At 40.3% G+C, this 25,281-nt stretch overlaps 1 protein-coding gene across 12 annotated transcripts in view; it reads left to right on the top strand.

Annotated features, from left to right (window-relative positions):
• SLC8A1 (solute carrier family 8 member A1) overlaps window positions 1-25,281 on the top strand; it is a 497,520-nt gene that overhangs the window by 430,139 nt on the left and 42,100 nt on the right. For all 12 annotated transcript variants that reach the window (XM_038006243.2, XM_038006229.2, XM_038006230.2 and 9 more), the window contains 2 exons: window positions 5,121-5,251; window positions 9,582-9,681. In XM_038006243.2, coding sequence (XP_037862171.1) covers window positions 5,121-5,251; window positions 9,582-9,681 — 231 coding nt within the window. The remainder of the gene's footprint in view (window positions 1-5,120; window positions 5,252-9,581; window positions 9,682-25,281) is intronic.

The following is a 25,281-nucleotide window of genomic DNA, read 5'->3' as shown; positions in this document are numbered from 1 at the left end:
CCATGCCCAGCTACTTTTTGTACTTTTTGTAGAGATGGGGTCTCACCATGTGGCCCAGGCTGGTCTGGAACTCCTGGGCTCAAGCAATCCACCCGCCTCTGCCTAACAAAGTGTTAGGATTACAGGAATGAGTCACAGTGCCCAACCATGAAGTTTCTTTTAAAGCTGAGCTGCATTTCTTCCCAGAGCTGCCCTGGCTGCCCCCAGGCAACATGATGTTAGCCAGATATGCACAGATGATAGTACATCTGTGGGGTTTCTCCATAGGGGAAATAAATGACATTGACAGGGTGACTAGAGGATTACACAGCTGTCCCAGATCTATTATAGGTTTAGAGATGATATTTGGGTCTATATCGTCAGTCACTTTAGCCTCCAATCAAAGAGGCCAGCCACGTGCTAAAAATTGTCAAGAGAGACCTCTGCTTTCTGACTTGTCAGCCTAGTTCTGAGTGGAGGATCAAAATGATCTGGAGCAAATTGTCCCACCACTGGCCTTGTACGCTTCTCCAAATTCTACATTGTTTGTACAGTTTTAAAATGTGACTACATTAAAGACTCTCAGCAGTGTCCCCTGAGGTAGAGATCTTGATAATGAGATGGACCTTATGGGTTGTGTTGTTTTCACACTCCCAGCGCTTCATCTCTTACACTGACACTGCTTCAAAATGCAGCTTGAACCAGAGAGCATTAGAAACAGCTTTCTCAAAATGCTGCTTTTCCCAGATGCCAGGTACCTATGAGCTTTCATTATTATTTGCTATTGTTTATGAAATCAATTACTCAGGAGAAGGGAGATCCCCCACTGGTGATTCAATTCCAGGATTGTTTTATGTCCTGTCAATATTGATTTTAATAGTGGCTGTTAATTATGCATTTGATCGAAAGTTGTTTGGATTGGTTAAGACTATGATGTTATGTAATTTATTCCCAACTTCTCAATAAAATATGGTGAATTTTAAAAGTGTGCATGTACACTCAGGAGGAGAAAGAGTATATTTTCCATCTGAGAAACAAAACTGAAACCACAGCATGTTATCTCACTCTGCAGAAGTAAAGAAATGAAACTGACCTCAACCATAGTAAAATGATCCGCTTTTGATCCAATGCTCAAAGAGAAAAGGAAACAAAATAGATGATTAAAATTTTACAAATGCTGTTAAACCATTTCCCTATTCAACAGAAAGTATCTAAAGACAGAAAACAGTTCTGTTAAAAACTAGGCTTAGCTCTCATTTTTGCCAGTCAAAAATCTAGACCCTAAATTTGAATTTATCTGTATAACTGTAGAGCAATAATAGAATCTATACAGCTGCCATTTCTCAGTTACATATAAATAAAAGTTTATAATATTTAAGTGAAAATGGCCCTGACCCTTCCATGACCCTGTACCGTTGTCCTTTGATTTCTGTCTGCCTGAAATGAACCTCCTCATTCCACCACCTCCTAGCCATCCTCACCATCACCTTCACCGGGCAATCTTCTATATGTGCTTCAAGGTCAACTTCAAATAGCTCCTCTTCCCTGAAGCTTCCTTAAGGAAAGGAAGGCTTCCTTCCCTGACTCTCTTTAAGCCAACTGAGTTGTTCCCCAACCCTGGTCCCCTAGTCCTTATCATGCTTAGAAGTTGTCCATCGTATATTCCTGTCCCCATTACATCATAAGTTCCTGGAAAGTAGAGGGGGAACTGCTGACAAGGTATGGAGTACAATGACATGTGCTCAATGAAAAAAAGATCCTTTTTTTTTGTAGGTTGAGCAACTAAGAGGCTTTATTAGCAGTGAGTTGGAGAGTCACACAGCAAATACTTACTGAGCACCTACTATATTCCATATAGTGTTAACAGGTGCCAGAGGATGCAAGGACAGTTCAAAGCAAAATGAAACTTACTGTTCTATCTCAGTGAGTTTATGTGCTGGATATTTATATGTAAAGATAATTAAAAATTTTAAAAACAGTATATGAAAATGTCCATGCTTTATACACACAACGAATATTAAGGAATTAATATAAGGTTAGAGTGGTAGTTCTTAAATCTCCTCACTCATCAATAGGGAGTTATTTCATACCAGAAGCGGTGGGGTTTTGAAAGATAAGATTTAACCAAATGAAAATTGTGAAACTTTTCCAGGTGAATACACAAAGGGACAAAAGTGTAGAATTAAGAAATCCAAGTCCCTTTGAAGCAAGAGTGTAGCAAATGATAGAAACAGTGTGCCTTACTGTTTTTTAGGTTAAGATGAAATAAGTTAACATTATATTTCCTTAATTTTTGTCATTCCCATACCACTTTGGTTGCATACTAACTATGCTATTTACTTAATGTAATTTTAAAAATTGCCTCATGTTTATACTTTACTAAGTTTGTTGTTGTTGTTGTTGTTGTTATTTTGACGGAGTCTCACTCTGTCGCCCAGGCTGGAGTGCAGTGGCGGGATCTCGGCTCACTGCAAGCTCTACCTCCTGGGTTCACGCCATTCTCCTGCCTCAGCCTCCAGAGTAGCTGGGACTACAGGCACCCGCCATCACACTCGGCTAGGTTTTTTTTTTTTTTTTTTTTTTTGTATTTTTAGTAGAGACGGGGTTTCACTGTGTGAGCCGGGATGGGATGGTCTTGATCTCCTGACCTCATGATCCGCCCACCTCAGCCTCCCAAAGTGCTGAGATTACAGGCGTGAGCCACCGTGCCTGGCCACTAAATTTGTTTTTAAAAGAAAACTTTAAGTCACTAACACAGGAAAACTAGTATCGTTTGCCACAAATAGAAAGTAAAATTTAAAAAAATTTTACAATAGAAAAAAAGTTATTAAACTGTAGCTAGATAATGGCAAATGCTCTATACCTGAGAACTATTGTGACTATCTGTCTTAAAAGGTACAAGTCCAGATATTAGAAACTAGTTACAGACATAACAGCACCAAATTAAGCATTTCTTCCTGATCAGAAGAACTGAAGGATTTTTGGAAAAGAAAGAACCTTTTCACTCACTGTATGATTTGACTTCATTTACTTAATCCATGTCCAGTTATTTAATACCATGATCAAAACCAATTCAATTTTGTGAAATGCCACGCTTAACAATGCTACCACATCACCTTTGTTTTGTAATTTCTCTATTTTTTCTATGCAGATTGCTTTGAGTCCCATTAAAAGCAACTTGTCATTTATAAGTAAACTACAAAAAGAAGGCTATAATAAATATCCTCCCCCAATAGCTTCAGTTTAAATAGGTGTCCAAGTTGTAATATTCCTTCTTCTGAGAAAACCATTCTTGTTCTATGTAAGTCTTCAACTCATCCATGTTCAGCCAAAGGTTCAAACAAAGATGCTAGCATAAACGACTGCTATGAAAACTACCAATAACATTATCCTGGGTTCAAGGATCAGAAAGCAGTGGTAATCAAAATTATTAATTTCAATGCTGGATAAATTGCACTTCGTGTATTTCAGTCAACTCTCTTGACTAGATACACATAATTTTGCAAGGACAAATCTTGGAGAACCAGAACCCTTTGCCCTCCCTTGGGTCATAACTTCCCAATCCTACTATAAAAAAATATTACCACTTTTATCCTTGTCCCTCTCCTTTGCCTCTGCTAACATTCAGCAGCTTCTGGCCATCCAAAATCATTTATTTTTAGTCTTTGTCTAATTTCTTTGGTGTCCTGTAATCGCTGAGGCTAGGAAAGCAGATTTTAAAATGGGCTTTTAGGAAGACACTATAAAATATATGCTAAAGAATTAATCAATATGCTACATTCTGCTTTTGCCTTTTGGTTTTGACCTTTGACATAGTAAATGCTGGCAGTGCCTCTAGCCCATTTGCTCCCTGCCCTCAGTGAGCAGCTAGCCTAGGAGGAACCATTCCCTGCACCAGTTGCTAAAGCAATAATGGAGCCACCATAGCACAGTCCGAGGCCATGGGTCTTTGGAGGTAAGGGGAGGTATGGACTTCTACAGAAGCTAATGTTTGAGTGTACCAGGCAGGAAGCCAGGACCAAACATCCCTTTTATTGGATGTCTCTTCAGTCAACAGCCCCCTGTGGGAGACACTTTGTCCAGAGGTCCTAGAAATGAGGCCATCAGGGCTGAGGTCTTTCCATATCACTGACACTGTTTCATTGGAGACAATGTTCCTTCCACTTAAATCTGAGAAGTAATAGCTTGTCTAGTTTCAGCATTCTGGGCCTAAAGGATAAGGGTAATTATAGGACCAGTGTTTGTCCTTCTTATGTGCGTGGCCTTTTCAGTCTGGGATTTATCCTAATGACCTTCACACAGAGAGAGCCAACTGTGAGCTTCCCCTCATTAATGGGCTCTTAGATCCATTAACATTTTCTCAGCACCCACTATCCTCTCCTGGACTGTAAGCTACATGGTGGTTCTGGAAATAATTATACTCACATGGTCAGTGAGTATTTTAACTCCCAAAAGGCCTCACCCTCACCCTCCCTGTTTACTTTAAGATTAACATGGACAAAGTTTTCCTAACAAATTTTGGCTTTGCACCAGATAGAAGCAGCACTGGAGCCCAAGCATCCCACAGAAACATGGAATGGATGTTTTGCTGTTTAACTTGCAACAGGGTCTCTTGGCAAGAGGGAGGCTAAAGTCAGAATTTCTTATTCTCCATCTCTTTGGACCTCAGGCATTTTCTGTTGTCCCTAGAAAGTAGAGAGGAAGAGGCCAGACTCCACCATCTCTCAGGGTCACTCTAGCACTTTCAATTGTGTTTCCCTGTGGTCACGTTCTGAAAGAATGTGTACAAACAGCCAACTGAGCCAGCGTCACAGGGAACAGCTGGGTGACTCCCTTAACATAGACAATGTACAGGCAGAGTCTTTTCTCAGTGACATACCCCATACATTACTTTTCCTCAATTGCACTTTTGCATGAGCTTAGATTGTGAGACATTATTATAATCACTTGCTGACACAGTGATATGCTGCCTTACATGCCAAGTGTCTGTCCAGCTCTTCCCTACAGCATCATGATCTCACCCAGGGCGCTTTAATAGGTCATTAGGGCTTCCTTCCCCCTTGGCTTTCCTATGGCAGGATCCAGGGATTTTCAAATGAAACAGAACACAGCGCTCACTCTCTGATACTCCCGTTTCACAGATGAATATGATGACAAGCAGCCACTGACCAGCAAAGAGGAAGAGGAGAGACGCATTGCAGAAATGGGACGCCCCATCCTGGGAGAGCACACCAAGTTGGAAGTGATCATTGAAGAATCCTATGAATTCAAGGTATGCTCACCAACACTGCCCACCAGGAGCCAGGCTCACCTTGGGACAGAAACTGTTCATGGTGTTGGCCGAAGCTATAAGGTCCATCTGGAAAGAATGGTAGATGTAATTTCAGGAACAGGCTCATGAATTGAGAGCCTTTGGAGCCAAATTGGAATTATAGAGTTAGGAACCAAGGAGTCCTGTAAACCAAACAGCATCAGAACCAGGGCCCAGCAGGAGGCATCCATGACTGCACAAGTTCAGAGGTGCCCCAAAGAGAAGGTTTAATCTGAGGGGATAGCAAGGAAGATGCAAAGGTGGATCCTAAGAGATTGTTATGTGTGGAAGAAACCAACTTCTATTAGAAAATGCTAATAAATCTGTCAGAGCAAGGCATTCACACTGCTGAAAATTAGGGGAGTCGGGTTTGTTTGGGATGGGGATAGTAATGTCTCCCTATGAAACATACCATTGACAAGCTCTCATTTATATGTAATCATCCTCTTCAGATCCAAGCACATTTAGTACAGTCGATATACCGAAGGTATAGTGCCTGCAACCAGAGTTTACAGTTGAGCTGATGAAATTGGATTCCCAGCTCTCTAGATGATAAAAGTCATTTTTGCAGAAGTTGAATGTGTAGGCCTCGAGATGGAGCTTAAGACTTTGAAGTGAAATTTCCTGTTGATCCTTAGCTGCTCCCTCTGTCCCTGTGTCCCCTCCCATCCCTTCTCCCCTACATGGTTCTAGCATCTGGGAAGACCATAGGGGGAGAAACACCTCAGTTCCGCAGTGGGATATGAAAGGTGCATCCCCTCTCTTGCTTTCCAGAATTACAAACCCAGAGCACAGCAGTATTTTACCTGCTTACTTTTCAAAAGCACTGTTCCTGTTTGAAACACCAGAATGAAGGTTTCAAAAGAGAGAATCAGACCACCAATTTAGAAGTTTCAGATTTTATCTGGACTTCTCATAATAGTCCCCTCTTTTCCTTTAGCTGGATCCATTAATTATTTTTTAATTTAGTTCACAAACGGAGGTGCCTGATAGGAGACAGGTGGAAAACAAAATGTCTTTGAAACTAAAGTGGAATATTTTAAGATAAAAATGCAATTAAACTTTAGGCCACTGAGAATCTATCTGTTAACTCTTCTTTCACACATTTCCATCAGAGGAGGGGGTCAGGGGGTAGACACCGGGACCAGTGCTTTCTAGGCAGATCCCAATCATTAGACCCCCACCGTATGACACAGAACGTGGCTTGGTGCACAACCATGCCTGGAATGTGCACAAGTTCCCTGCAATTCCAGAAGTCCGGGAATCTGACTGTCCATTTCTGGTGATCCATCTACTCATCTTTTCTCCATGTGTTCAACCTCACTCTTCCTCCTTCACCTTCTTTTCATTTGGAATCAGAGAGCCTGGTGCCATTTTCTGCAGCAGAGATTCTAGGGGTTGGTATTCCTGAAGCAAGTTTGCCCCTGCCCTTTGCCTGGGTTATCCTGGGGAATTGTGTGTTCTCTCCCTTATGGGATAATCCCCAACCTTCCCCTGCCATGCACCCATGACAGGAAGAGCAATCATAGTGACTTCCTGTAAGAAGCATTAAGTTAAATAAGGCAGGGCACAGTCTTCTAGGCAGCAAAGCTTTTTTGGGTCCAAAGTCCTTTCTGGTAACCACTACAATGATCTGACCATTTGAAAGTCCCCCGAGTCTCTACATGAAACCAGTTGCTTGGGGTACTTATCCTTGTAGGATAGCTTCCATAGACTATTTCCTGTCATCTCTTCAAAGTTCATCAGTGTAGTTACCATTAATACCTATAGGGCACGTTAGGGGCATGTTTTAGAACTGCCCTTAAGTATCAGCTTTGATTTTATATTATTTAAGAAATTTCTGACTTTTGAATGATCGCCATGGATGCAGCTGGAAACCATCATTCTTAGCAAACTATCACAAGAACAGAAAACCAAACACCGCATGTTCTCACTCGTAGGTGGGAACTGAACAATGAGATCACTTGGACTCGGGAAGGGGAACATCACACACCGGGGCCTATCATGGGGAGGGGGGAGGGGGGAGGGATTGCATTGGGAGTTATACCTGATGTAAATGACGAGTTGATGGGTGCAGCACACCAACATGGCACAAGTATACATATGTAGCAAACCTGCACGTTGTGCACATGTACCCTACAACTTGAAGTTTAATAATAATAAATAAATTTAAAAAAAAAAAAATTTCTTTTACTAGAACATAGGTATTTTAAAGAACTTACTCAGAGCTCCCAGAACTGTGCTAGAGACCCAAATCTGGGTGATACCTTACAATGGCCCACTCTTCTTTACCCACTGAGTTCTTGTTTACTATGGTGTGACTGAGGACCTGGTTTTACTAACACCCATGGCTGAGGGTGAGGTTTTCACAAGCCTTTGAAAATCTAGTGCAGTGAAAAAGTGATCGCTAGCATTCAGGAACCTCCTAGGTAAATACAGACAATAAGGTCCAAGTTCAGGTGTCTGAACTATATCTTTATTCACTCCCATTTTTCCCATAGGTCAAGGAAGGATACATACACAAATTAAGTCCTAGGAAGAACCCTGGCTATACTATAATCCCCCAGGGTTAACATGAACTACAGTTTAAAATCTACCCTGGGTTTTACATGGAGAAGTTTAGTTTATCTTAAAAAGTTGTTCTTTAGCAGCTATTTCTTGCAGAAAGTCTGTGCTCAATGTTAGAGAAGTTTATCTGTTCAATTGTGTGTTTCCCAGGTGATGGGATACTCTGTCATGGATTCAGCACCAAGAGTGCCTCTTTGGAGAGAACTGTCCCAAGTTTCCATTACATAAGGAAAAATGGAGGTCATTTCTTACTACATTCTACAAGGCACTTTGAATTTGTATCAGTGAGGATGGTCAGAGTACTTGATGAGATGTGGCTGAGCTGAGAGAGGAAAGATGGATGCTGATTATATGCTTCAAGTTATGGTGGCCAAGAGCAGTGATGGTTACAGCTGTTATCAGGGGCACCAGCAGTTCTAGACACAGAGCTAGAAGCCGAAAGCTCATCACCCTAAGGACATACAATTCAGCCAAGAATAATGTCACGAATACAGAGTGAGCCAGCTGGAGATGGGCCCTTTCATGCTTATTATCGTCTCAATGTTTCAAGTCTGTTCCAATGACTCTTATTGAGCAAACATACTTGATATTATGATTTGGCTTTGGCCTTAATACAAGCCCTTTGGATAGCATTTTGCTTACTCCCAGTTAACTGAAAATGTGCTCTCTTAAACCATAGTCAACTCAGGTACATTGCATAAAACACATACAGATTTTGACCTATGGTTAATAATGAGTTTTCTGCCTCTTTGCAATTAGTGGAAATTCGAGGATGCTCTGACAGTAAGTGTGGATGTTTGGTAGACTAGTCACTGTGGTAGTTTCTTGGGAAGAACAGCCTTAGTGTCTTGGAAATGACCCTTCTCCCTGTAGTTGCCATGACTTGTGGTAGTGCTTTCAGTGCATCTGCTTACTTAGTTTTCTAGTGAACATTGGGCTGCTCCTGTTGTTATGTTAACTGAATTTAGAAAGCTAGAGAGTGCTGATTGTACAAAACAAGGTGCTCAAAAAGTTCCAAAGAAAAATAAGGGGTATGCAGCACGGTGCCAGTAAAGCAGGGTAGATTTAGGGCAAGGCAAACTGCAATGTGCCCTAAACCATAAGAACTGACCTTTTCTTCTTGTCTTTTTGTCTATTCTTGTTTGCAATAGGAATAGGGTGAACATGGGATTCTCTAACAGGCAAGAGGCTGACAAAATAGTACCCAGAGAAAAATCCATTTATTAATGACCATGCAGCAGGCAACCTGGAGACTCCATTATCTGGCTACGTTTCACTGATAAACAAAAACCAATAGTAATATTTCTTGGTTTCATAATGTGTTTGTCACTTCCGGCTATTCGTAGATATGTAGTGCTGAATAGGGCATATATTAATTCACTTGCAGATGAAACACTACTGATGAAACCAGTAGAGAAGCAAGTTGGTAAAGCATTTGGGGGATGGATAGGCTCTGTTATTCTAAACACTGAGGCTATTCTTCATGAGTCAGTGAAGGAGATTTGTATTTGCTACAAAGAAGTTTCCATTTCAGAATGTTTCCAACTAAGGACCATGCTTGTTTGCATAATCATAACAGTGTTTGATGTCAATACTGTTGTTCTGAGCCTAACATCTGCTACCCTTTATATAACTCTGGAGTTTCAAAATCAACAAGGTCTTAGATTTCCTGAGGCCTTAACAAACCCAGCATTTATTATATTATTCTTTTCAACCTTTCTAGAGTACCGTGGACAAACTCATTAAGAAGACAAACCTGGCCCTTGTGGTTGGGACAAACAGCTGGAGAGAACAGTTCATTGAAGCTATCACTGTCAGTGCTGGTGAGTGCCTTTCTCTGCATATTATAAATTACAATTGACCAGTCTGAGCTGAGTTTTCCTCCTGTGACTACTTGGTCTATGGCAAAGCACCAAAGGGCTTCCATGGCAAAATTAAGAGAGAAATAAGTGTATTTGTTACATGTATGCACATTTTAAAGACTAAATTGACTATCTAGATGAAGCAAATGTCTTCAAACATGACATTTTTCTCCATCTATATTGCATCTTTCTCTCTGGAAATAGACAAGATAAATTTAAAGCGTTTTGTGTCTCTAATTCATGAATAGCCAATCACTAGGCTTTGTCTGGAAAATTTCCTGTAAGCAGCGCAAAAGTGACCAAGTGAAGATCAAGAAGAAAGCAGCAAAATCCTAGGTGGAAAGGCAAGACATTAAGACATTTGACCACGACCATCTGCATCATTTTACACTCACTTCAACAACATTTAACAAATACATGTTTGCATTGGCTCTAGAAATAGAAATAGAATTACATTCTGTTTCTTTTTGCACAAGCAAAGTACAGAGTTTTATTTAGGAAGATCCTACAAAATGATGTGTTTTTCAAACTCAAGTAGTCAGAAACCTGAGGGAATTAAATACAGAGAGAAGTGTCCTCTTCCTGTATTGTCAAACCCTGTCTATTATTTGTTTGATTGTATAATGATAGAAGAAAGTCCCTCTTAAAGATTCATTAAAGCAATGCTGTCTTCAGATTTTTTTTCCTGTTCTTCTGCTCCATCTACACTGGCTCTCTTTAAAGATCCCTGCAGGCTCATCTTCTGCAGTTGCAACTAATTAACAAAGGTAGAGTTTCCTAAATACGTAGTGATTCCCAAGCTGTAAAATTTGGAAACTGCATCACTATTATTTGGGCCATGATTTCTACCCCAACTCCCTCTTTCCAGTCTTCCACATGGTAATTTGACGCATCTCCCAAGTGCTGTGGGAACAGAGGGTAGTAAAAGTTTTATGCCTGTTTGTTATTAGTGCTGTTTATAATCTTGCTTTGGTTTCTTGCAATTGAGTATACAGTGGGAATTTATGAATATTAAATCGTGGGTAACTGCTCAGGAGAGTGGATTTGGAATTTGCATATAAGCTCTAATAGAAGGAGGGGTAAACTCCCTTTTATTTCTTATGTTTTTCTATAAATCTAAGATTAATATGTGAGGCATGAACTATACTCCCTCTTCACAGACAGAACTAAGCAGACAAAAATCGCTAGAATAAGAAACTGCTGACAAAGCCAATAGTAGAAAACATTAAAAATAAACAAACTCTTTTATGGGCCTTGACATGTTAGAATTGAAACATTAAAAGCATCCTAAGCCTTATAGTGAACCATTTCTAATAATTTCTAGGTTTTCTTAGCTGCAGGTATATGAGTGTCTGTATAACAACCATAAGCTGGTCATCATTCCTTCGTTTTTCTATGTCAACTATTGTTCTTGGTGCAAGACACATGACAGCCAATGAAACAAATACCCCCGCCCAAGTGGAGCTTACAGTCTACTGGAGGATACAGTAAATCAGACAGATACATTAAAATAAAGTGTATTTATGATGATAAGTTTGTCATGGAGGAAAGCAAAGCTGTGGAGGGGAATAGGAAATATGCATAAGGTCTGCAATTTCAGAGAGATGGCCGAGATGACCCCATCGATAGACATATTAGGCCAAATTTGCTTTTCTAGCAGTGGAGTGGTTTACTTCGGTTCATTCACAGAGTTCTGTGACTCTCAAGAACAAGGAAACATTTTATGACCAGTCTACGGCAATAGAAAAGGGAAGCTTTAAACAGTGAGTGGGATTATGCTGCCAACAAGGCCAGTGTCATGTATTTGATTCTGGTGAGAACAGGTATACAGAGAAACAACTATAAAGATGTTAATACTGCCTTACTTCAAAGAGGTGGATTTCGACTTGCAAACACTTTCATATGTTGTGTTTCATGAAATCCTTTTAACACTGTAATTATCCTTATCTTACTAAGGAAGAATCTGAGTCTGAGACAGGCAACGTGTCCTTAGAACATAGCTCAGATCCTATATCTAATGAAGACTAGTCCGGTGTGCTATCTACTGCCCTTTAGAAAGAAGGAAATTCCAAAAGGAGGAAAACTGCTCCCTACTCTCACACAGAGACTGGTCACATCACATTACCTGCGGCCATGGTGTCATCACTTCACGATAGCACTAACTCCTACCTAGATCTTTTGAAGAATTGTTAATAACTGAGATGAGAAGCCTCTCAAGTCTTCTTGTCATACAATATATTGTGCTTTATGTTTCTAAAAGACTGCTTAGAAATAAGGCACAATTGCTTAGAAATTCTCAGGCTGCTGGATAAATCGACCTTACTTACAATTTTGAGAGACAATGTACCAGAAAAACCCATGTTTTAAAAGCACCAAATTATACTCAATTACATGAAGGGCAGTTTTAAAAGTTCATTATTTGTCATTATGATTAAATTTAAGTGTCTAAAGAATGTCAGTATTTTTAGGCTATTACATAGGCAATAAAATTTGTAAAGCAGCATTTATTGAAGTCAGACTTTCATTGGATTTTAAAATTTCATGGCTAAATAGTTGAGAGTCAGAAATATTTGCCTTATTACAAATATTAAATTGCTTTTAAAGGGCTCTGAGAGGTTCCTTTGCAATTTTCTGTGCAAAATTGATTCAATATATCTCACTAAACAAAAATAATAATTTTGTAAATAGGGGTTTGCTTTTCTTTCTCAGTAATTGTATTCAAACTGGTTTCAAAGTCAACCCTGTGGCAATCTTCTTGGCCCTCTGCTTTTTCTGAATTTCATAGCTCAGTACTTGGGCCTCCTATGACCATAATGATTCTGCAAACCCAGTTCTTATAATTCCATAGTTGAAGAGTTAAAGGATTTATGAGAATCCAGAGATTAGGAAGGGATTAAGCAGTTACATCCTGGCAGTTCTCCTTCTGTTTCTTCCTGGGTTGAACACTAGGAGCAGTGGGTTCTGCAGTTCAATGGCTGTCAAAGGCTTGCAAGGCAAGTCCCGTACCATGAGGTGCTGTTAACATGTGCCAGCAATATGCCCTTCTCCACGAAGCCTGCATTCACTGTCCAGTTTGAATTGTTCCCAAATCTCTTTCCTTCTACCAGGGCAGAATGGTGGGTTGACTTTAAAAAATTGTGTGCCAGCTGAGATATCAAGGGAAATAGGTGTGTCAGAGAAAAGGGCAAACATTAGCTTGATAAAGGGAACCAGGATGCCGATGCCAGTTCCACAACCACCATATTGTTCTTCACAACAGCTTTGGGCAGAGGTGAGGCGAAGGAGAGAATGACTGCAAGGCTGGCTTTAGAGATAGATGTGGGTTTGTGTTCCTGTCCTCCAAAACCTCCCTGGGCGACTCCAGGAAGATTACTACAACTCAAGATCTCAGTTTGCTCGTATGTAAGGTAGAGATAACTGTGCTTCATTCATGGAGCTGCCATAAGGATTAATTTTAACAGTGTGCATTTTCACAAAGGCCCTCTGTACATGGAAATACCAAAGTTGGTTGTTTGGGAGGCAAATCTATTATAGAACCTATAATAAAATATTACCAAATTTTGTGCAAATGCAGTTAATTCAATTTAATCACTGAAATGGCTATGGGACTAAAAACACACTGGTTAACTTCTTTCTTTCATTTTATAGATAAGAACACTGAGATTCAGAAAAACGATGTAACTACTTGCTCAAGAAGGAAAACTGTTAAGGGGCAGTGCCGGGAAAAAATCAGCCGAACAGGCTCTCCGGCATGAAGGGTGCACTTGCTTGCTGTGCCTGAGGCCTGAGTGAACACACATGCACAAACACACATGTAGAACACATGTATACACAGGTACAGAGACATGCATGCATTGTGCAAACACACATGAATACAGACACACACATACAAATACACACAAATCAGGTACACAGATACACAAAATACACATACATAGACATTCACATTCACATTATATAGTAGGTATTTCTTTGGATATTGGAGCTGCAGCTTGAAATAGAAAGGGTTTTTTTCCTCAGTATTTGTTAGGTCTCCTTATAGTCTAGTACATAAGTTCCTTAGGGACAATGCCAGTCAGTTCCCTAAACAACAAAGGGAAGAATTTGTTTTCCTAGGTGCACCGATAGGCTTCTCCTGCCTAGTAATTTGTGACATTCTTTGAAGTCAACACACACCTCCCTCTTTTACCTAATATTAAATATCCAGCATTAAAGTTTCCTGAAATTGTTTTACTTTTGACATATTCATTTGCATATCAGACATAGTATGTATTGGCGTCTTTATAATGAAAGAATACTCAAAAGTGAACCCCCCAAAAAAGTCCAGCAGCCTTGGTTTTGTCACTTACCAACTGTATAACCTTGGCAAAGAATTTAACATTTCTGATTTTTGGTTTCATCATCAGGAAAAGGAGAGAGTTGGACTAGTTTAGCTCTAAGATACCATCCAATACTGAAACGTGGGAGCTCTGTCGATGCTCATTACAGTCCTGCAGTAGCCTTGATGGGGATTGTGCTTCATGGTCCGTCTGATTTTGACAATGGAAAAGCACAATTTGCCCATCCCCGACTTGCCTAAACTAAATATTCAGCACAATAGCAGCATACACTTCACTTCTGTTCTTCTAAAAGGAATGGGATGAGAGGAGAGTCAAAGTTTAGCCTCAAAGAAAGCCAAGTGAGATGATGATGATTCAGAAGTGCGTATCTTCCTGTTACATAAATGGAACTCGGGAACGCCAGTGGAATCTTCTACAATACAAGGGAAGACATTCAACACGAGGCCCAGCTGGTGCATGCAGCTGACCTGTCGACACTCACTACACTTTACAGCAAATTAAAGTGACCCAGTTCCAGCTAAATAAATAATAAGTAGAGGGCATGTCACCTTAGCCCACCAGTCCAATATGAACACTAGTTCAGTTTAAAGGATGCTTCTGTTATCAGTCCATCTACGCATGCTCTGTGGATTAATATCCTCAACTAAATTATTTAATATACTGTCAACTCAGTGGTCCCCTGGACAATAATTCACTTGACTAATTGGCAGCCTGAAGACTAATCTACTCTAAAACTCTTAATAAAAATGGTACCTCAAATGAGTTTCAAGGGATTGCCATAAAATCTGGTCTAAGCAGGAGTCTTTTCAGCATCTCGTCTGTTATTGAACATCATTACTATGGGCAATATTCTCATTACTTACCCCTTGTGATAACCTTAGGTCATCTGAAAATCCAATTTAAGCAGTTAAAAATTCTGCTAGGGCCGAACACGGTGGCTCACGCCTGTAATCCCAGCACTTTGGGAAGCCGAGGTGGATGGATCATGAAGTCAGGAGATCGAGACCATCCTGGCTAACAAGTTGAAACCCCGTCTCTACTAAAAATACAAAAAATTAGCCAGGCGTGCTGGCGGGTACCTGTAGTCCCAGCTATTTGGGAGGCTGAGGCAGGAGAATGGCGTGAACCCAGGAGGCAGAGCTTGGAGTGAACTGAGACTGCACCACTGCACTCCAGCCCGGGCAACAGACCAAGACTCCATCTCAAAAAAAAAAAAAAAAAAAAAAAAAAACTCTGACTCACTTTTTGCTTAAATAATGTTACCATTTGGCTTCTATGACATGGCTGGTACTTTGTAGGCATTATTTCTGTTTTTCCCAGCTATATTCTGAGCTATGTCGTTTTTCCCAAAGGTTACAACAGTGGATCCTGAGGCCCAGAGTGGTTATATAACTTGTGTAGGGTCACACGACTAGCAAGTGGTTAGCTGGAATATGGAACCCCATCATTGTGAGTCCAATGCCAGTAGGCTTTCAACTTGATCCTAGGTATTCCTCTTACAACTTTAGGTCTCAAGAGCTCACATTTCAGATGAGTTAATTCAGGACAAAAGGGATGAAGTTAACAAGTCTTTTAATCTCAGTTACACATGGGGAAGGTAAGGGTTTGGAAATGAGTGTGCAAGCCTGGGACAGAAGTGCAGAAAGATCAGGAAGAAGAGAATCAGTCCTAGAAAGCAGGCAGGCTCCATTACTGGATTTCCTAGAAAATCCAGACTAAATCCCATCATAAAGAATGCAGAGGGACTTCCAAATTGTTTTTGTGATGTAGGAATTGTATTTATATCTGGAGCTAGAAATTGTGTCAGGTCTTATGAAACAAAATGGAATCAATGCCCAGCCTTCTCTCCAGGCTCCTGGTCTTTTTCTGTGATATTATTAGTTATCTAGGTAGGTTGTTTCATGCTTAGAATCACTGGCATGCTTGAAAAAAAGTAGGAACAAAGGTCAAGTAGCAATTATTTGAAACCAACAGGAGATATGAACAACACTGCTGCCATCCAACTTAGCTTTTATTCCTTGTTTCAGTGTAGAGCTAAAATATTCCCATTCTCTGTGACAGACAGTGCATATAACATGGATGACAAAGTGTTAAAATTCTTTGTTGGAATCTTTGTCTTCTCTAGAACTTGAATTCAGTGGTCAAAGAGCCACCAGTTAGATACGGGGCTCTGGACAAGACCTCTAACCTCCCCTGTGAGTTAATAGGATTAGAAGAGATGACCTTGTGAGTTGTCTTTGGGACATGGAAATACTAAAGGGTCTCTTAAAGGACCCTTCATTTCCATAAATAAAATGCCAACTTGCTTTCCGTGTAACTGCTAGTTGAAATGTACAGTTCTAATTTATCACACAAATTACTAATTATTTTACTTCACAGGTATCTTTAAATTATCCAATCCATCCTTGTAAATGATAATTTTTTTAAAAAATGTAAGCTAGTTCATTTCTTTTAGGACATTTACTCAGTTTGAAATGTACTGACAAAATGGAAATTTGAAATCTCAGGGAGAGTCTCTCTTCCATTTTTTTAAAAAAGATGGGGTCTCCTTCATTGCCCGGGCTGGACTGCAGTGGCACATCATAGTGGCATGTCATAGCTCACTGTGCCCTTGTACTCCTGGGCTCAAGTGATCCTCCAGTGTCACCCTCCTGAGCACCTGGGACTACAGGCAGGCACCACCATGCCTGGCTTCTATTTAATTATTATACATCCAGCTCTTGCTGAGTGTCCCACCCAAGCTGCCACCCTGCACTTCTTGGTAGACCCATCTTATTCACAACTGCAGAGGAGGTCAGGTGCAGTGGCTCACACTTGTAATCCCAGCACTCTGGGAGGCTGAGACTAGCAGATCACTTGAGGCCAGGAGTTCAAGACCAGCCTGGTCAACATGGCAAAACCCTGTCTCTACAAAAAAAAAAAAAAAATTAGCCAGGCGTGGTGGTGTACACCTGAAATCCCAGCTACTAGGGAGGCTGAAGCACAAGAATCACTTGAACCTAGAAGGCAGAGGCTGCAGTGAGCTGAAATCACGCCACTGCACTCCAACCTGGGCAATGGAGCAAGACTCTGTGTCCAAAAAACAAAAAACCTGCAGAGGTAGTATCCAAACCACAGGTCTTATGCCTATTCTTCTGCCTCACATTAACTCTATTTATCTGTTGTTTTACTATGTTGGAGGTTTTTCTAACCTGTATTCATTGCATATAAACAACTATATTTTGGAAGGTTGTTTGCTTCACCAGAATTTATGTAAGAGAGTGATACAAAAGATTCAGGCACCTTTCAAAAAATACATGCTTTCTGTGAATGTCTTGCCCCCAATAAAGAATTTCCTTTTTATTAATAAAAAGAAAGAAATTCAGGGCTCTAACTTTAATCAAGATGCAATACCTACCTTAGAATACATGTTAAAGTGTGTAATTATACTGACTTCACAATATGTCACTTAAGACATTTGATGCTTAAAATATACTGTTTAATGGTCACGTTAAGTGAATTCAGTAGCCCTTCATCCTTGATTAGAATTGGGTATCACAAAGTAAATCTTAAAGTTCTTATCAGAGCCTCTTTTAAAACTGCCCTCATTGGAGTATAACTTATCTGTAATTTTAATTTTTACCTTTAATGTATAATATTTGAAAGCTAGTATTTTATCTTTTATAAAACCTCACAATGCCACTCACTAAACTTTAAAGAAAACATGATAAATTCCTAATCTAAAGAGAAGCTTTTTTTCCCTAGAAAATTAATTTTTGTCATCTTGCAACTGGAAGATCGTAACTATATAATTCAATGGTTTCTAAATTGCTTTGGCCATTGGAAAGCATAGTCTTTTTTTTTATCTACGTGTTCAAAATTCAGTCAACTCAGGTGACTAAAAGCATCCTTTATTTCTGCTTCAGACTTTTTTTGTCCTATTTTTGTCTTAAAATATCTTATGCTCTATTAATAGGTACAGATCTGCTCAAGTCCTCTTAGACATAGGCCGGGCGCGGTGGCTCACGCCTGTAATCCCAGCACTTTGGGAGGCCGAGGCGGGCGGATCACAAGGTCAGGAGATCGAGACCATGGTGAAACCCCGTCTCTACTAAAAAATAGAAAAAAAAAAATTAGCCGGGCGCAGTGGCGGGCGCCTGTAGTCCCAGCTACTCGGGAGGCTGAGGTAGGAGAATGGCGTGAACCCGGGAGGCGGAGCTTGCAGTGAGCTGAGATTGCGCCACTGCACTCCAGCCTGGGCGACAGAGCGAGACTCCGTCTCAAAAAAAAAAAAAAAAAAAAAAAGGAAGAATCTAAATTTGAAAAAAAAAAACAACAGCAGCAAATCTGCCCTTTTCATCACTATTTCTCTAACACCTAAGACAGTGCTTGGCAATAAGGTGGGCTTGGCAATCCTGTGTCTTTGTTTTATAAAGAATGAATACATTTATTTGTGAATTAAAGTTTTCCAATCCCTACATAACTGGATTAAAAGACATCATCATACTGTGTCTGATCTAGAGAACAATCTACATAAATCCATACACACACATACACATGCCATGTTTCAAAAGAAGTTTGAGACATTTGTTTTCTCTATGTCAAACTTCATATCACTTGACATGGAGATTTGAACATTCACATATTTGTACGCATAAGATATATTTATCTGTGTATGTGCAAATTGCACATGCCAATATAAAATGACATTTTCTGTCAATGTTCTTAAGTATTCTTAGTAAAATTTCGCTGTTATGTAGTTGATAATTATGATCCTAAGAGGAAAAGCAGAGGACATGAGTAAGAAGAAAGAGAGTAAGTTCCAGAGAGAAACTACTTATGGGAGATATTCTAGGGACATACTAGTAGGTGAGCAAAGCAAATTTAGGATATCTATTGATCTAAAAATGCAGCAGTAGCAGGAGAAAATGTTGAATTAGGTAGCTACAATTTCCACTTCCAGAACAAGGCAGGCCAGAAACACAGGTGGGAGCACGAGACGGTGGGAGAAAAAAAGCAATTATTTTCTGGCCCCTGGCTATGCTTTAGCTGATATTTCTGAAAAGAATATTGGCTCGTTGGGCTGTTCTTCTCTTAAATTGCATATTATAAAATCTTGAGGAAAACACCGTATCGAAGGGTTCCAGAATGATTCAGCACTCTTATTTGTAAGCCCGAAGTCGTGTCTCTAATGCGGCTTTGTCTAGGGTGGCAGCAGCTCCGCTCTGCAAACAATGCACCATCACTGGGTCCAAGAGCTCTTTTGTTGGCATGGGCTACTGTGATGTGAATACAGTTTTAGTTGTTGCTTGCAAATCAATGCATGAGGGGACTTTTCATCCCCAGTCGGGAGCCTTCGTATACTGTTTTCAGTAGGGGAAACACTGCAGCCTAATCCAAAGAAGTGGAAGGAGAAAACATAGTCACCCTCCACTACACACAAACACTCTCCATAGGCAGAGAGAAGCCACACAAAAATGACTGGCAGCATTACTTCTTGCTGTTCACAGTCTGCTCTCTTGATAAAGACCTTGTCTTTCCAACTCCTGCAATGAAAAGCCACTCGCCTGAACAAACCTTGGCACATACATCCCACCCCATGCTTCTCCCTTGCCTTGCCTTTACCGAGTCAGGTCTGGCTGGGTGTTGTGTCTTATGGCCTGTTACACAGAGCATCTTAGAATCCTGGCAACGAGCTGGAAAGGAGCTGTGATTCTAACCTCCCCTTGCCTTTTTTTTTTTTTTTTTTTTTTTTTTTAACAAATAAGAACCTGAGAACAGAGAGAGGGGTCTCCTCCAAGATCACGGAGAGACTGTTTTAGAACCCAGGGCTCCTGCTGCACCATACAGCACTGCTCATTTTTCTTCTGGAGTTGTAGAACCAATGCCTTCACTATCAGACACTCCATGGCTGCCCCCTGATGTTACCTACCGACCAGTGGGCTTCTTGGTGATGTGATGCCTTAGGATTAGACAAAGCAAAGACTGAAGCTTTCCTGGCCAACACCTTAGCAGCACTGAGTGAGAGAATGGTCTCACAATTGGTGAATAGTTGTTTCGTATCCACACAAGCCCCACAGCAGCCTGGTGCAGTAGCTACTCATGAAGCCACTTACGAGAAATGGAGAAACAGAAGTTGGGATTCCCACCCTCACCCATGAGGGTGGATTCCCAAGTCAATCCGCTTTCCATCTTGTCACGCTTGCCTCCCAAAGTTTAATGCCAGTAGAATATAGGCATATTTTCATTCCCTAAACAATAGTGCATGAGCTATTTTCTCTGCGTGGAATACTTTCCCTCCACACTTGGTTATTTCTCCTCACTAAAGTCTTAGCTCAACTGCTTAGCTCAACTTATCAACTACTCAGAGGGGTTTCTCACCCTCCCAGTCACCGGATTTCATTGTATTCATAGCTCATATCAATATCTGAAATTATTATATTTGTTATTTGTTTACTTTGATTCCTGTCTCCCCTTGCCAGAATGGAAATTCCATGAGATCGGGGATCTTATTTTTCTGCATTTGCAATACCAAGAACTGTGCCTGACACACAAGTTAGCAATAAATACTTACTAAAGAAATGAGTGGCACTAAGAAAGTCAGTCTTCCAACCACCCGATTCCCTTTGAAGATTTCCTAGAGTTCCAGGTTAGGGGTTCAGCCTGGGCTTGAGGTGCAAAACAGTGACCCAAAATATTTTAGGGTTCAAACCTATAGACTTAATAGAATATGCACCAGGCCTTGACCAAATAAAAAAGGCCACTGACTTATTGATAATAGGAGGGAAAGAGAGATTTTCCAGATGGTTGATATTGAAGAAAAACATCACAACATCATGATACATGTTGTGTACTATTTATGAGAGACAAGAAAGCCACAGCAGAACACACAAGATTGTCAGCTCCCACACCTTAGCCTACCTACCCTCTAAAAGAAGTGTTCACCCACAGTGAGGGAAGGAGATTCTCCATCTGAATTCCACTAATCAACTAATTTCCCTCAAACCAAAACTAAGTTTACTACATGTAAGCATATAACTTCTCTTAAAAATACACAAGCATATAACTATTTGTATGTATATAAGCATATACTATTGACTATATGTAAGCATATAACTTCTCTTAAAAGTCTTGTTTATACCTTTTCAATAGCACAAAAGAGAAAGTTGTTTTTGGCTATGCCCATTTTCCAGAAGGAGAAACTGAGGCACACAGAATCTGTGAGGTGACCAAGAACAAGTAAATCATGGGACCTTACGGTCAGTGGTGGGCCCTGTTTACTGAGATCTCATTAAAAATCACAACAGAAAGAAGGAAAGAGGAACAGGCAGATGAGGGGTGCCTTGAGCAACTGCCATCACTTTGTATTGTGCAAACTGAGGTCATCATTAGACTGTTACTCAATTTGCATCACCACTTTGCTGGAACATCAACTTTCAAACCCTATGTTCAGAATAGAGTCCATTCAGGTGATCCTGAGATCAGGCAAAGAGTTATGAGACCGTTATTGTCATTGCTGAAGAGCCAGAGTCCTTTACGTTTGCTCCCCAGAGAGACAGATGTTTGCCACCAAAATGAGGAGAATCCCACTTCCCAACGGGGCTGAAATAAATCATGAATAGAGGATTTGCCTAAAGATGTATTTTTTAAAATAAAATTCTAGGAAGAATAAAACTGAGCCAACCATTCATTCTCTGAAAGAGCACTATAATATTTTGTGTATTATATCATATCCAGAGAGTTAATTTAAGGAGGAGAGGTATTTCCCAGTTACACTTTTCATAAAACAATGCTAAATGAGCTTACATTTTATCAGAATGAATTTTTGCTGTATAAACTGCAGAGACTTTTCTCTATGGAAACAATGGGTCATGTAATTGTAGCGAGGTGATAGAGTTTTAGATCTCATAAGCAAGTCATTTAAATTCTCTGAGCCTCAGATTCTTCATCTCTAAAACAGAGAAAATAATACCTACTGCAGCAGGCTCCTGGGAGGATAAAGACTAAGTGGGATGTACACTTTTACCTACATGCATAAAAGTAACACTCAGTAAGTGAACCTGAATTCATAAATGAATCACAGCAGCATCTTAAGAGGCTCTGGGCGGTGTTTATGCCCCTCTGCATGAGGAGCAGCCCTGGGTATACATCTACCCTTTATATACATGTTAACATTCTCTAGGACATAACATTGATATGTTTGTTGAAAATTACAGGGTTATCACTGCCCAAACAGTTGCTTCAAGACTCAACTTCCCACACTACAGGAGGCTAATTTAGACACAGCTGCTGATATTTACGAAGTGTTATCAGAGTCCTCAGGCCAGTCTTAGAACCTGGTGTGCTCACATACTACCCACTGTAACTAAACCATCTAAACTGGCAGGTGGTATCTATACTTGCTGAGTATCAATTCTACTCGACAAAGCCTTGTTTCTTAGCTATTCAAGTATACAGGGAATGTTTCTCTATTTCAGGAGCTTGGAATTCTGTCAATCCTACAATTAGTAAAGGGTAAGAGAACACTCTGAATTTCAAGATAAGATTCTTACCCTAACTTGGAGTTATTTTATAAACAACCAAGCTTGGGGCGAAAACACACATGACTAATTACGTTAAACTGTAATTAGTTAGGAGCATTCAATTCATATAGTGGAATTTTTTTAGGAACAAGAGATACCAATCAGTTTTCAGCTTTAAACAGATTCATTTTGGTAATAATCAAACTTGCATGGAGCTAGAACTCCTTAGTGAATCCATTTTTCATTTTGACAGTGGCTACATTTGCTGAGAAATATTTCTGTCACATTAAATATTTCTTGTGCTATGTTACCATCCCAACAAAGACCATAATGGCTTAAGCTGGTAAGCATTCCGTTCTTTGTGGATGATTTCATCTAGATATTCATTCATTTCAGCCAGGTTTAAAAGTTATTAATAGACAGTGAGTTGCCTTCTTGAGGCCCTTTCCAATACTGTCACACATCACCTGGCCCAAACCCCTTAAGAAGTAGCAGGATGGCCCACAGATTAGCTGTGGCTTGGAAGAAGCAGGTAGGGATGGCTAATGGAGCCTGTATAGTGTCTTCTCCATTCAAGAACAGTCCAGTAGTCCAAGTTACAAATACCCAGATTTTATGTACAATAGTATTGATATCCAATGTGAGAGATCTAGGTTGTGCACTCCTTGAGACTCTAATGCCTGATGATCTTTCACTGTCTCCCATCACCCAAAGATGGGACCATCTAGTTGCCAGAAAACAAGCTCCAGGTTCCCACTGATTCCACATTATGGTGAGTACATAATAATAATAGAAATAAAGTGCACAATACATGTAATGCACATGAATCACCCCGAAACCATCAGAATTGTCTTCCAGAAAACCAGTCACCGGTGCCAAGAAGTTTGGGGACCACTGGCCTAGGGAATGGGGCCTGGACAAATGAGTAGAACCTAACAGCCCAACCTGACTGCCAGAGACTCTAAACCTGGATTGAGATTATGAGTTCCCTAATAGCCGAAACTCTCAGAAGTGGCATAAGTAACCATTTGGCAGAGAATTTTTAAAGAAATTCACATTAAGCAGGGGTTGAACTTGGCACAGTCCAAAACCCTCCTGAAGCTTTAAGTTCAAGTATTTTCTAAAACCCACGTTTCAGTTGGTAGAAGAAAATGCCTACATTTTTTTTTTCTGTGCACTGGCAACTCATAGATGTAGGAATTCGAACCAATTGTTTTTTGAGCTGTCTTTGATAGGAAGTGTCTTTCAATATACTTAGAAGAAAAGTTGTTTACATCATCTACTTTGCATCAGAGAATATGCTAAGTACTTCCCACCAATTAAGTTATACAGAAATGTTTATTGCACATCTCCAAAATACAAAAAAAAAAAAAAAAAAAAGAGAGAGAGAGAGAGATAAACTCTTGTTTGGGAATAAATCTTTGGGTTACTGAATTTAGTGGCAGAGGCCATTAAGAGTGGGAAGAGATGATAATTGTTTTCTCACTAGACATAAGGTAAAAGCATGTAAAAGGGAAAAGAAAGAGCAAAGAAGTTTCAGATCATTTTATGGGCAAAACAGTAAAAACCACTGTGGCCCTTATGGCGTCACATGCATGCACAGTTTCTCACACATACACAAACAGATAGACACAGATGCAAACTAGGGAACAAAAATGTATCAACTGAATCACCATTCTCAGTTTTATTTTTCTTAGCTGATTGCTAAGGTCTTTCATCTTTTATACTTTATGATTCTCTCAGAACCTTTAAAGCAAAGAGAAACAGAAATGTATAACAGGAGAGTAGAATTTGATTTGTAATTACTGTATGTCAAGTTGCAAAAAAAGTCATAATTCTGGAGGATAAAGCCTGTTGAGTGCCTGGAAAGAATTGCAAGTCAGACACATCCACAGATGAACAGCAGCATACATTTTCCAGACTGCTTTACATACAGACTTGTGATGATTCAGGCCACTTTCCCAAATTCAAGCGTGATAAGCTAGAGGCAAACCAGGATGTTGATTCAGAACTGGATGGTTGACCTTTGGCAACCAGAAACGGAAATAAGAACTTGTCACACTCGAGCCAGGCGCGGTGGCTCAAGCCTGTAATCCCAGCACTTTGGGAGGCCAAGACAGGCGGATCACGAGGTCAGGAGATCAAGACCACCCTGGCTAACCCGGTGAAACCCCGTCTCTAGTAAAAAATACAAAAAAATAGCCGGGCGAGGTGGCGAGCGTCTGTAGTCCCAGCTACTCGGGAGGCTGAGGCAGGAGAATGGCGTGAACCCGGGAGGCGGAGCTTGCAGTGAGCTGAGATCCGGCCACTGCACTCCAGCCTGGGCGAGAGAGCGAGACTCCGTCTCAAAAAAAAAAAAAAAAAAAAGAACTTGTCACACTCTAAAGGAGAGATTCCTTATGATTCAACCTTAACAAAGGAGATTCTGCCACTTGCCACAACATGGATGGGCCTGGAGGACATTATGCCAAGTGAAATAAGCCAGACACAGAAAGAAAAATATTGCATGGTCTCACTTGTATGTGGAATATATATATGTTTGAAAAGAGCTCAAATACACCGAGATAGAGAATGAAGCAGTGGTTACCATCTTACTGTGGGCAAGTGTTGCCGGAGGCAATGAGAATCATAGGTCATAGGATACAAAATAGTAGATAGGAAGGATGAACATGTTTAGAGATGGAATGGACCACATGGGGACTAATGCTAATGAAATTGTA

Source organism: Chlorocebus sabaeus, chromosome 14 (assembly GCF_047675955.1).
Source record: "Chlorocebus sabaeus isolate Y175 chromosome 14, mChlSab1.0.hap1, whole genome shotgun sequence".
Classification (NCBI taxonomy): Eukaryota; Metazoa; Chordata; class Mammalia; order Primates; family Cercopithecidae; genus Chlorocebus; species Chlorocebus sabaeus.
This window is presented reverse-complemented; position numbering and strand designations above follow the sequence as displayed.